The sequence below is a fragment of the Lygodium microphyllum genome, chromosome 19, assembly GCF_053477565.2.
Source record: "Lygodium microphyllum isolate KBCC chromosome 19, Lygodium_microphyllum_v1.1.10, whole genome shotgun sequence".
Taxonomy (NCBI): Eukaryota; Viridiplantae; Streptophyta; class Polypodiopsida; order Schizaeales; family Lygodiaceae; genus Lygodium; species Lygodium microphyllum.
The window spans coordinates 79,854,882-79,869,076 of NC_141153.1; the positions used below are offsets into that span (position 1 = coordinate 79,854,882).

At 41.1% G+C, this 14,195-nt stretch overlaps 1 protein-coding gene across 2 annotated transcripts in view; it reads left to right on the plus strand.

The window, feature by feature from the left end:
- The window catches only part of LOC148020078 (calcineurin B-like protein 1), a 52,131-nt gene that overhangs the window by 8,826 nt on the left and 29,110 nt on the right, over positions 1 to 14,195 (plus strand). For both annotated transcript variants that reach the window (XM_087700355.1, XM_087700356.1), the window contains exons 3-6: positions 5,018 to 5,100; positions 5,213 to 5,272; positions 7,428 to 7,536; positions 8,052 to 8,104. In XM_087700355.1, the coding sequence (XP_087556481.1) occupies positions 5,018 to 5,100; positions 5,213 to 5,272; positions 7,428 to 7,536; positions 8,052 to 8,104 (305 nt within the window). The remainder of the gene's footprint in view (positions 1 to 5,017; positions 5,101 to 5,212; positions 5,273 to 7,427; positions 7,537 to 8,051; positions 8,105 to 14,195) is intronic.

Genomic DNA, 14,195 nt, shown 5'->3' on the forward strand with positions numbered 1-14,195 from the left:
CCATATGGCTCCTCCGTGCACTTCCCCTGATGATAAGTTGCATGAGACATCCTTGAGATTACAGGGGCGGCTTCCGGCACATTATGGAGGTGAGGCTTATGTAGCTTCAGAGAGGGGTGACGGGAAGAAGAAGTCGAAGGCCCAGTGTTACCACTGTGGCAAGAAGGGACATTTGCGGAAGGACTGCAAGAAGTTAGCGGCTTCCAGGAAGAAGGAGCAGAAGACGAAGCGGGATGATGACTCTACCGATGAGTCCTCTCCTTCATCAGACTCCGACTCCGATCCTCCGACCAAGGTGAAGTCCAAGGCGCGGAAGGGATCCTCTTCTTTGGATCGCGGGAAGGGCTTGGTGGCCCCTTCCTCGGCTGCTTTCTAGTGGTGGTGATGAGGTCATCCCTCACGACTCTCTTGTGCCAGAGAGGGAGTGTGAGCGGGTGTTCAGATGGGGCAGCCGCGCCTCATCTATATTTTTATACAGGTGCACAGGTTCCAGAGAGGGACGTCCCTGACGCATCGACTTCAGTCTGGCGGAATCAAATCCTAGAGCTGGGATTGACATCCAGGTTCATGTTGAGCTGGTTATCTGACAGAGAGCGGGAGGCTTTCGTCTGGAGCTCACATGAGGGGACACTTTGGTGGTCTGGCCAAAGGCGGAGAATCCATGGTCACATATGTTCAGCGGCATTTTTGACAGGATGGTCTTGTATGCTCCTGCGAGACATTGGTGATGGACACAGTGACATGCTATGATCTTCTCTATTTTCAAGTGTTTGGTACGATCGACATCGACATCAGGTTCTCTCCGAGGCACCTTGGTGGTGGCTTGATCACCCACTGCTTGGGTATCCATGGTTCTACTTGGTGGTTCTCTGTTGTATAGTTTATGATCCCTTTTCATTGTACTATTGTATTGTATCAGATCACCCATGATCTGAGAGAGGGTGTTAGCAGAGTATTTGTCAGCTCATGTGTGAGTCTGAGCTTGATCTGGGCTAGGCATTTTTATTAGGTATTTTAGGTATTTTTCTGGTGTGGCATTTTATGCCATTGGGGCATTTTATGCACCAGTCGGCCAGCTTTAATGCTGTCCGACCAGCATTATTGCTCCCCACTTTTTCAGCCTATTTATACTCAGTGGCTCCTCCTCAGTCAGTTACATCATCTTCACCATCTGCAGACTCTGTGGAGAGAGGAGCCAGTGCCAGTGCCCACGCAGCCAGTGACTCACTGTTGTATGCGACTGTCTCGTGTTCAGATATATGGATTCCATTTCCCGTGCATACATCTGAGTTCTCATCTGTATCGTGTTCTTTTCTTTTCTCTCTTTGTCTTGTGTTTCAGCAGTTTATTTCAGCACATGTTTATGCTTCCACCTTTGCTCCACTTCTGACAGACCCTTCACTAACTTATTTTGGGAAGCCTTGCATATGGAGTCAAAGTTTAAATGCCTATAATAGGCATGCCAAAGTAGCCCAAGCTCATGAGAAGTCCACATAGCAAGGGTGATGAGCTTATAAAGCCCACCCTCTTGAGTACGTGTCCAAAGAATAGAACCTGTAAAAGAGTCCTCTACGGTTATAGCATCTTGGGTAAAGACCACATGAGTACTTAGCTGTGTCAAACCATGGATAGAAAGAAGGTTAAAGCCCAAATCTGGAACGTAAAGGACTTTGGCTGTTGAGACTGAACGATGGGGCAAAAGGGGAACGGTCCTCACTCCATGCGTTGGCACGGAAGAGCTGTTACCAATGGATACCGAACTCCCTTTGGAATGAAGATGTTGAACTTTCAAGCCAATCTTGTTGGTAAGTCATATGGGAAGTGGCCCCATTGTCAACAAGCCATGGCTTCTTCTCAACTCGAACCTGAATTGGTTCTTGACCGTAGGTCTAATTTCTAAACGATTCCATACCGTTAATCCTAAGTGGAAGAACTGCTTGGAGGTAGAGGCTACTTGGGAGTTGGTATGCTCGTTAAAGAGTCATTTTTCCCTCTTCGTCCTTGATGATATTACTAAGGACAACAATCATTCATAAGGGGGGAATTGTTACATCCTTGGACATTCGGATGGGTGCTAGTAGCATTGGTCACAGTGGTTATGAATTGACTTGGTGCGTGTGCATTGAGGACACTTCAGGGTTAGGGGCCAGGGCAATTGAGCCCTATTTATAAGACTCAAGGCCCTATTGTGCACATTCATTGTGTGATCACTATTGTTGGTGGATGTGTTCATACATCAGGATGGTAGGGGCTGGTGGTATGGAACACTAGTTCTTGGGACATGGTTGTGACTTGGAGCGTTGCTAGCTCCCAAGCTTGGGGATGAGCCCATTTGGCTCTATGGCTAGGAGGTGGGCCTAATGTCTAGTTTCTTACATTGGTAGATATTACTTGTTTCATGTCTTGTGTAGGTTGGATCCTAGGTGGGGATCATTGTACGATCCTAGGCCACATAATGCCCTCCCTTTCAATCGTCAACATCTCTTGCATGTTGTGCAAGAATCAACCATGGCTTGCATTTTTATTCCCTTGAGCTTGATGATAATTGGTGGTTTAGTTGAATGGTTAGCATTGTTATAAGCTAACTCTGTCTTTGGAAGATAATGCTCCCAATTAGATTGTCTAAGGGAGACATGCACGCAACATATTCTCCATGATTTGATTTGTTCACTTGGTGTATCTGTCGGCCTCAATGGACAATTGAGTCTCCAACTTGTGGAGGATCATTCGCAAGAAATGGCTAGTGAACTTAGGGTCACGATCATTGACTATTTCTTTAAGCAAACCATGAAGTGTATATAAATATGCTTGAGAAAGAGGCTAGCTTGCTAGTGGCTTTTGACGAACATCTTCTTTGGAATGAACTAAGCTATCTTCATCAATTGGTTGATCGTGACCTAGATTGTGTCATGGCTTTGATTAGTATGGGCCAATCCTACTACAAAATCTATGGAGATACTATTGCACTTTTTATTGGGAATTTGTAAAGAATGTGACATCTCTGCTTGTTTGTGCTGTTCAGCTTTATTTCACACTAGGTTTATTTAATGACCACTTTAATTGATGTTCCTAGCAGCCCATCCGGATGTCCAAGGATGTAACACTTAGTTTTGGTGTTTATGCTAGTCACTTGTGATACCTTTGTTGAACATCAAATTGAATGTGCATCGAGCTATTTTCATGACACCAATTTATTGAACAAGGAGGCTTGCCACTACCAAGCTCATTGGGGAAGGACTAAGGAGATGGCGATGATCTCAGAGATGATGATGATGATGATCTTAAGTGAGTCCATGATGGGAGGGATTAGATGTTGATCTGATTTGAACCCTAATGAGGATGATATATTGGGTCCAATGAGCCCTTTTGGCTAGAAGAATTGTGATAGGGAAGAGAAGAATGATGCTGCTGGATGGTTGTCTAGACAACCATCTTTTTGGGCGACAAGCATTGACAAGGAAAGGTTAAACTGAATCCTTGTACCTTTTTCAAGTAGATGGACAAAAAGTGAGACAGTTTCTAGTTTGCTATGAAGATAGATGTGATTTTGCTAAAAATACATTACAAACCAATTAGCGCTTTAAAACAGCCCCTAAACATGTAAATTACCAAAAATTTCATTAAATGATGCGCCGTCCTAGAGTGTTTTTGTGCCCCATAAGCAAAGCCCTAATTATGGGAGGATCCTTCTACATCCATAAATAGAGAGGCTGCCCACCATTCAGCCCATCGCTTGTCTTGCTGGTTTCAGCCATCAGCTCTCCCTCCAGTGGCTGTCCAGCTTATCGTGCCTGTTGCCACATCATCACCAGCCCTTGGTGTGCTATCCATTGTTGCCGCCCTGCTGTCCAGTCTCTTTGTGAGCATCATACAACTTGCGTTTACTGCAGTGCAGGCCTATTCAGCATTATTTTCATCTTCTTTTGCTGTTACTCAGCTTCCTATAGCCTTCAGTGCTGCCATCATCTTCAGGGGATTACATTGCTGTGTTTACCAATTCCAGCCCTAGAGATTGCTACGTTTTGGTTTCCAGCCTGGTGCCCTTCCAATTTCAGCCTCATCTCAGCCCCAGCTAGTGGTTACAGCACTCAGGATCTCTCTCTCGTGGACATCACACATGGATACCTCCCTCAGCCCGTTCCCACAAGAGCCACCGACTGTTGAACAGCTCTGCCCTTGATCATCTTGTACACTCTTTCCTTCATTTACTGCATTCATTCGCTCACTTCAAAGTTATCTTTCTTCTTTGTGTTGTGTTTTGTGTTTTTGTATTTGTGTTTGAGTTCTTTGTGTTTCAGTTGTGGTCGTACATTCAACGTTTTCTTTTGCAAATCCTAGCATATCTCCACAATATTGAATTGCATCGTCATGTCTACGGCCCACTGCCAGTCACCTTCCATTGTTACCTTCCGCTGTTCCTTGGATGCGATTTTGAATCGCATTGTCATGTCTACTGCCCATGCCAGTCACCTTCTGCTGTTCCTTTGGGTGGAGTTGAGCAGCTTTGCTTCTTTGAGAATGCATTTTGGTACATCACAAATGAATTTTTTAAAAAGATCTTAAGAAGACTGCTTGCCACTTGGGTGCTGGTTTGGCTTCTTTAAGATTCTCGTGCATAGAAGAAAGTTATGAAGACAAAGGGTCTTTCCTTTTTGGAACAGAAAAGTTTATAGCATCCAGTTGGAGCTGGAGAACCTGATAGGATGTCCATCTTGCAGAAGTATTTCACACTCTTAAGCTCAGATTTTTACTCTTTATGACTGTGCAGAGTGATGGTTGAGATCTTATCTTTTGAACTTTAAAGAACAATCTAGAATGAATATTTTTAAGTGGTGTGCTTGACTTTTAATTGTTTTTTTTCATTGTAATTGCATGATTTTCCTTTACACTTCTACAGGTATCATGTAATTGGATGACCATTTAAAGATCATGTGGTTATTTATGGTCTTGTTTTGTCATTGTAATCATATATGGGAGATTTTTTTCTCCTTATTTGCTGTGCCTTTGTTGTTGGCAGTTAGGGTCAGTGAGGTGGAAGCTCTATGTGAGCTCTTCAAGAAACTTAGCAGCTCAGTAATTGATGATGGGCTTATCCACAAGGTGTGGCACATTTCAGATCTCTTCTTTTCTCTCTATTAATTATTTGCATTTCTATTCAGTCCCCTGGAACATTTTCTTTACTAAACATTTATTTTTCCCTTTGACGTTTCAGGAGGAACTTCAGCTAGCTTTATTCAGGAATAGCAAGCGAGAGAATCTTTTTGCAGACAGAGTAAAAAACATATGCCCTGCAATGTTTTAGGGAAACAATAATTATGAACAATGGCTTTACTAAAGAGCCATGGAAGAAAGTCTTGTTAAAGGGTCAATGTCTAGTTGAGTGCAGAAGGCATTCTACTATTAGATTTTTTTACCTGGAGTAGATCAGGGCCCTCCACATATATAATCTTTTTGCATGGTATCTTAGACAGCCAGATATTGGGTCAGAGATTGAGTCTACAACCTTGCCACATGGTTATTTTAAAGTAAATACCTAAGGTTAATTGTCATATGGTGCTAGATGGCAATTATTGATAGAAAGAAAAATGGTCACAATGGTAGCACAAATCATTTTCCTCTATTGACTGACCCCTTTTCCTCTATGCCACCTGACATGTGTGGGGCTCCTTCACATAATTTCCATTCCAAAATCGTTCGATAAACTTCAGTAATTCTACAGTTGATATAATTACAAATCACCAAATAGGGTCATACTGTTACCATTTTGCTTGGTCTTACATCTATCTTTTCTTTCTAATGGCCTTGGGCCTAGCTACCTACACCCACCACCCCACACATCCACACACCCTCCCACACCCAACCAAAAGAAAAAAAAGAAACCCTTGACCCTCAAGCAAGTGCTTCATTGGATTGAGGTCAGGATTGGTAATTTCGGCCAAGCACAGAGGATGAACCAGGAAGTCTGAGGTTATGAATGGAATCATCCATTGCAAGGAGGTAGAATCACACCCACTGCAAACAATGGGCGAACCTCTTTCAAGGTAGAATGTCTCCCGTGGTAGTCAAAGGCTCTTGATTGCTGAATCACTTATCTGTACAGTTAGAATATTGCTGTTTGGAAAAAACGCTGCAATTTGAACTACCTTGGCATTTGGTGATAATATTTGTTTTTGCCCTGTGCTTGGCCTGTGAGCTTCGAGAGTGGAGGTGATCATGTTGCCCCAATGTGACTCTCTAGACTCTGCTTAAAAACTTTGGTATGATTAGCTATTATTGCTGTTGTATATGAGATGATGCTAGTCAATGTTGTAGAATGTTATCACACTTCCAATCCTATTTTAGTATAAACCAAAAGGAATGAAATACTGACAATCTGTACATCACTTCAACATTTTAGTTAGTATTATAAAAACACACATCCCAAGTTGTTCCTTGGAGGGGCTAGCACAATACTCAAGTTGTTAAAAAAAAACTCCAATAAAAAACCCAAAAAGCACAAGCAAACAAATATTAAACTCACAAACATATGAATGCATGGGTTGTCTTGACTTGCTCTTGTTCAGGTTTATTGCTCCACCACACTTTGGGTATAGCTAGCTCATTGTACATGTTTTGAGTCATAGGCCATTCTTGGCCTTCAATCGATGTTAATATATATTTCTTTCTGCTTTAAGAACGCTTCTTGTCACAACTCACATGAGTAGGCTAATACCACATGTGCCATGAAGTCTTTAGCTACTTGTAAGTTGTCTTGCCAAGAGTTGTGGGACCGAAGCAATATAAATGGGTTTTAGAGTTGCAAAACAAAGCCAAACCAGCAAAATGAGAACCCAGAATTTATACATGCACACATGCACACACGTGTGCGTGTCAGAGACTTTGAAATGTATATGTTTCCATTTCAGTGTTTCTAATTGGGCTGTTGAAATGCTGTTTCCGGCAATTATGCACATGTCATGTCATGTCACATCACACCAATTGGTTACATTAACATGTGCCATCACATTTGATGCTAGATAGAATAATGGCAAGTACAAAACAAAAATTAAAGGCATGCAGATTATAAATCGTAAAGCTATCATGCTATACTTCACTTCACATCAACTCATTTTACTAACACGTCTCATCTCATATCAGTTGCTTGTCAGTTGTGATTATGGTGTCACTGTGTTTTTGTCATCCATGAGATATATTAATGTATGGATCTACACTATTGGCCTTGTGTAAGGGGGGACTAGCTATTGTGATAAAAGACCCACAAACTTCATTTTCCTGCTTGGTGATTTTTGTTTTTTGTACATTTATTTATTTTAATACACTAATGTGGCCTTATATTGATACATGCATTGATGAGAGCAGTACACTCATGTCCTGTCTTAGTATTGTTGTTTGCTGTTCTACTGTTTATAACTTAATTCTTTTGATAGGTGTTTGACCTCTTTGATGTGAAGAGGAATGGTGTTATTGATTTTGGAGAATTCGTTCGGTCACTGAGTGTATTTCATCCAAACACTTCACTTGAAACAAAAATTGACTGTAAGTGATCAGCAGAATGTGTTACAAATTCATCAACTTTTGTCACTTTTGCGCAATATATTTGTGAGCAGGGAGCTGTTACTAGTTTATATATTTAGCCAACTTCCGAGAATGATGTGAAAACTGAGCTATGATGCTGATATATCTTCTACTACTGCTGGTGCTTAAGGTTTGAAGATTTAGTGGGACAGCAGGACCAAGTATAGTGGCCTGCACCATGCACTCTATGCTCTTGTGACATCTTGAAGCGTTGCTTTCTTCTTGCTGGTGTTGGTCCATTTGAAAGTAACTTTTGTTTATCACTTCTATCTCTGACGATTTTACATCACCTGAATGCTTATTTGCTACTTGTTTGCTTTGTTCTGTGAGGTCTAGGTAGTGTGTTACAATTATCTGACTCTCTGTTTCTGTATGATGGCACCTTTTTCTGGCTGATTCTACCTATGCAAAACATGATTTAAGTCTCTAACGGTTCTGATTCCAGTGGAGTTCTGATGTATGTCCTGATATTTCAGTTGCCTTCAAGCTGTACGATTTGGGACAGACAGGCTTTATTGAACGTGAAGAGGTGAGAAAAATAAGTCTTTTACATTTTGGGCATTTGTTGTACCTTTTTTAAAGTTGGATTGCATGTTTTCTATTCCGTTTTGATTTATTGAACCTCTGTTTGTGAGGCTGCATTTCTGGAGTACCATCATTCTTTGCTATAGTCCGTGTTAGATATATATCTTGAAAGACTCTTTTTGTGTAGGGGATGACAAGAATAGGTTATAGAATATACACATATGGTGTTCAGGGGTGCACAACTAATAGCACATGTAAGTGACACGTGACCAAGGGCTTAGACCATTCAAAACGCGGAGCTCAGCCATTTAGTGCATTTGTAGAGGGGCTGGAGTCAAGGCATGTGCAATGCACACACTTACTAGGACTAAAGTCATTAATTGATAAGTAAGGTTGTGCTGTGGCTGGGGAACTGAATTATGCAGCTCACAGTGCACACACTCTCCCCTTTCTCCTCTCCTTTGTTCAATATTAGAAACCCTAATTTACAGATCAGACCAGCAAGTTATTATATCACATCTATCATTGGTATCAAAGCAATAAGACATTGGGGATTAAGGATATGTTTAGAAAATGTAAAACTTTATCACAGAAAAGTATAAGTTGATCTCCCAAACTGATCATGATTACCAAAAAGCCAAGGAGCAGAGTGAAGGCCAATCCCCAAGCAAACCAAGGGGCAATTGGTTTGTAGGCTTGCTGGTAGTTTTGACATCAAGAGGCACTTGGATTAGCGGAGGAGATCAAAGGATCTCAGTTGTACTCCTTCCATTTGCAATATAAGATAAAGAAATACCGTATGGGGTGCCAATTTTGGGGCCAACAGGGTGTCCAATGTCCAAGATTAAAGTGGTAAAGTGTGCATTTTCAGTTTATGTGAATTTTATGCTTGCTGTAATTAGTGCTGAATCAGGTTATTTACCACCCTATCCAAGGAGGAAGGTTGGTTTCAACTCCCATTATTAAGGTGATTGCTAGGTAGCCAATTGGGGGAGAAAATACAAAAGTGTTTGCTGCCAAATTAAGAGTCTCCAGCATGCAAATGTAGACGTCAACACATTGTAGGTAGCTGCTAGAAGATAGGTGGTTAGATGAAATGATAAACAACAATCAAAATGCAGGTATATTTGGAGGGTCAGACCTACAGGCAGCAAATGCAAGAGCTGCCAAGTGCAGCGACTAGTAGAGAGAGGATGAACATATGCTAAAACAATGTGATGAGGTTGCCATGGTCCAACCAAGTTTCACCAATATGAAAGAGGTGGTTGCAACACTCCAAAAGAGGGGCACTAGGTTGTGGTAGTAAGTGGAGAGATTGCTTTGATGATGAATGAATGAGTTGTGTAAGAGAATGCCCACATGTCCTATTTAGGGTTTTTGGAGCATCTGTCCACAGTCCTATCATGTTTCAAATGCCAATATATACAAATAAAGCCTTTGTGTTAGAGTCAGGGTTGTCATGTCCGATGGCATCCGATTAGTACAGTCCGATGCTAGTACGGTACTAATCGGACTAATATATCCGATGTTCCGCGTCTGATGAAAAATAAATTATATATATATATATATATATATATATATATATATATATATATATATATATATATATATATATATATATATATAGTTTTAAGTCTATGCTTAATGTTTGGACTTAAAAGTTAAAACATAAACTTAGAGATTCAAGTCAAAAGTGCAAAAGAGAGTTGAAACAAGACTCGAGAGTGTAGTATGAATAATGAAACCAACAATTTTATTATGAGCCAGATGTGCAATCACATACAAAAAGTATATAAAAATGGAATTAGATAAAAGCCAACATCCATGGCTCAATCCGAATCAAGCTATATAATTACTCTAGGTGCTCATATCACTCTCGGCATCGATGGTGGAAGCATCCTCATCGCTGCTTGAGGAGCCATCACCCTCCTCAACAAAATCACCCTTACTAATGATATTGCCCTCGTCTTCATACTCGAGCTTTCTAAGCTCTAGGTGAGAGGAAGTGATAGGTATGTCCTTCTAGGCCAAACTAGAAGTACTTTTCGAGCCACTCCCATGCCTCGTGTAGCATCTAAGGGCCTCATAAGCATCACAGGCAGCCGATATGGATGCCGAAGTGGAAGCTCCATCGCTACTGGTGCAAGGGCGAATAACAATACTGGCATGCCGTGCATGAGTGCGAGAGACCCGTCGGTCTATCTCCTCGAGCTCCAAGTAAAGCTCCCTAAAGATTTGCTTCTCCTCCAAGTCTCTCTCGCGAGTCACACTTTTAAGTGTACTACTGGAGAGCTTGAGTGAATCCACATTTATCTATACATTCAAAGAATGAAAAACTTAGATTAAACAAATGAAACTTCTTTAAATATATTTCATAATCTATGAATAAAGTTATTAACTAAAAAGTATAAAAATTGGATGTACGATACTTGTCTTGCTTTAGACATCTCATGCATATTGCATAGCATGCGTAAATTGGAGCAATAATAAATTAGTCGCTCCAATTGTCGTGTGCTAAGCTTATTACGAAGTTTGGTATGCATGAGGAAATAGATGGACCAATTTCTCTCACATGCACTCGACGAACAATCCTAAACCATGTGAAGAAAAAGTAAGTTTAAACTTTAAAACTTACAGGTTGTAAGTTATAACTAGAATTATACGAAAAAAGATGTACTCGACGAACAATCCTAAACCATGTGAAGAAAAAGTAAGTTTAAACTTTAAAACTTACAGGTTGTAAGTTGTAACTAGAATTAAACGAAAAAAAAAAAGAGATTTTCAAACTTGTGCAAGAATGCGTAAGGCCACTCTTTGGAGGTGAGACAATTGGTAGCCAAATGACTGCCACCAAAAAAGAGGCTTCACCAACGATTTCCGCTTCCAAAAAATGGTAGATGCGAAAGCAGTGCCCCTTTGATCGCTGTAATTAATGAGCTCCTGGAGGAAGGCACCATGGTGCTCTTCTGCCAAAGTCTTTGGAAGAAAGGCATCACGATCGGCAAGGACATTGGCATCCATGAAGTTACTACGGTAGGTGTAAGATGATAGAGATTTAGAGAGAGATTTAGAGGTGAAATTTGAAAAGAAAGAGTGTAAGACAATATGAACTATAGATTCTAAAACTAAAAAAAAGCACGAATTATAAAAAAAAAGAAATAAAAACAATACCATGAAGAAGAGGCATCTCCATCCAAGACGGTCGATGATTGTATCTCCTCCATTGCATCTGCCATAAGATGATAGAGGAGACGAATAGTAGTCTTCTCCTTCATGTCCATCATGCAAAGCACCTTGTAGATGGGAGTGACGGCAATGATAATGTCTCTCACATCCATCCAAAATTCCTCCTTTAAGCAAAGCCTTTGAATAGCCTTTGCTTCCACATGGCTTGATGTGGACTCCCCTCCAAGCCATTCCTTAAACTCATATGACACAATTGTTTTTTGTAGCTTATTGCGAATGTCATAGAGATGCTCGAGGAGAAGCCACATGACCGCAAACCGACTCTTTGAGGGCTTCTTCAACTCCAAGTCTGAGTATGAGCGATAAATCGCAAGAACACGGACCTTGGAGTTGACAAAGCTAACGATTGTGCAAGCATCGTTGACAATTCTTGCCACCCACTCCAACTTGTCTATATCTTCCATAAGAAGATCTAGACAATGTGTAGTGCATGGTGTCCATACTATGGATGGAAGCTTGGCCTTAAGTTTCTGTCCCATGCATGCACAATTCGAGGCGTTGTCCGTGATAACTTGCACCACATTTTGCGGCCCAACCTACAAGATTATACATGATGAAATTAGAATAAATTTGGGAGGTTAAAAGAAAAGAGAGATTACAAAATAATGGATTTAGAAGCATTACCTCAATGATGGCTTGCCGTATGTGCTGATATATGATCGAGCTCGTGGTTCTCCTTCCCCTTGTGCTCACATCCACCGCACACGTAAGAAGTATGTGTCAAGTAGGCAAGAGACGAGGATGTTGATGATCCCCCTTTTTTTGCGGTCACTCCATCCATCGGATAGGATAAAGCATCCATACTTCGCCCAACTGGCACACATGGGCTCAAGGGACGTATCAATCCTCTCTCTCTCTCTCCTCATTAAGTTTCTTGGTATGCATGTCATTGTACATGATACCGTACCATCCCTCGCATGGATCAATGGCGGCATTGACTTTCACCATCCACTTTCATCGATCCACTTTGAGAATATGGAAAGAGAGATTGCACTCAATTATGGTGCGTGCAATTTCTATTTCCGCTTGTCTTTACCTCTTCTTGAGAAAGGAGGGAGGACCAGAAACTTGCCCCGTTGCTTGGGAAAGAGTGGCTTGTAAATGCCCCGAACAACGTAGTATGCTTAACAATTATGATATTCGCTTGCTTTCGAGATTTAATATAAAAGAGAATGAACACTTAAAGCTGAAAATGAAAATTACTCACAAAATTACAGCCACAAAAATGTAAAAGTAATGGAGACAAGATTGAGGGTTGAAGATGGGCAATCCCCCCCGAAGGAATGTATTTCTGCTCAACCCAAGTCCTTTAGGGAAGAGCTCAGTCACAATCAACCTGAGAGTGAGGAGAAGTAATTCTTACTCTCACAAGATTATGCAAAGATGTACAAACACACATGCATTATCTATTATGCAATGATAAGAACTGATTTCTTTATAGTATGAGAGAAGAAAGAGGGGAAATCAGCATTTCTTCATCGTTGATCAGCAGTACATGGATAGGGCGTGCTTCTTGTTGCTAAAATGGAAGAAAGAGCTCGAGAAGGAGGTGCTGTAATGAATTTACAGGCTTGCTGTCCTGTAAAACAGCAGTGATAGAAGAGGGAATATGGAGGAATTTGATAATGGAGAAGTGGGGGATGATGATGGGGATGGATGGGGCCAGTTTCTGGCTATCTGTGGGTGCTGACATGAGTTTACAGCAAAGAAAAATGATGCTGAATGAAGAAAAACAAGCTCTTATTTATAGGAAAGGGAAGAGCTAGCACAAAAGGGGAAAGTGGAGTAGCACAAGACAAGTGTCCAGCCACATGTCATGAGATGTGACAAGTGGTGGGACACTTGAAAACTTGTGTGACAAGTGTCTTGACACTTGTCTCTTCTCTATGGCCTTCCTTTTTGGGCTGAATACTGTCAAGAATAGAAACAACTAAATTTAGTAAGCACAGTCAGAGTACAGAATTTACTATTTTTAGAATGACATCCCTATTTTTTAGGACTAGCATTTTTAGGCTAATTCGAGGCTCTAAAATTTAGGAACCTCCTAAAATTTAGGGACCCCCCCAATATGGGTGTCATATGAAAGCTTTTTCCGTATACATCGCAAAAACGGTATCAGAATCTTCATGTGACTTTCCTATACAAAGAAATGTGCATTTCAAGCTTTCAGCCCACACATGTACATTGTACAAGCATTTCATGATCATGTCATCTTGTTGATTGTAACTGTCTGTTCTGGCAGATCTAGCCCACACTTCAAGGCATCAATCCTTTCTGTGTGCGAGTCTAACCCTGATATGCGCGAGTTCTGGTCACAGGCGTCCAATTGGGCCATATAGGTGGAAGTGTGAACTATCTTTTCTCTAACCCACCGCGTGGGTCCACCATAACCTGTGACCACTCATCAGGGCCAGCTCCAATGCACTTTTCTTTATATCTAATTAGTGCAAAGGAAACAAATTTAATAAATCATTATATAGACAAATTAATGAAAAAGGATACAAATTCTGTTTCTATAGAGTTGTGACATGGCTTGTCTCTCGAATGACTTTTTCTAGATGGGATAGAAGAGGTCCCTCCAATGGGGGAAACCAAGATAGTTGGAGAGCGATTGTCTTCCGCATCCGAGACCTCATGATCGGGAGAGATCACCTCCTCACTTGCCCTTGAAAGACCTTTGCGTCGCTTCAATGGCAAGTATTTCCAACAACAATCTTCATAGACGTTGTCGGGAATACCGGGGCATGGTGTGGCCTCCCCTCCTAATTTACAAAGGTGGATGAGAAGGTGATTGATAGATGAGATTTGGAGCTTTGGGCAATACTTGCATTGCTACTTGCAAGTGTTGG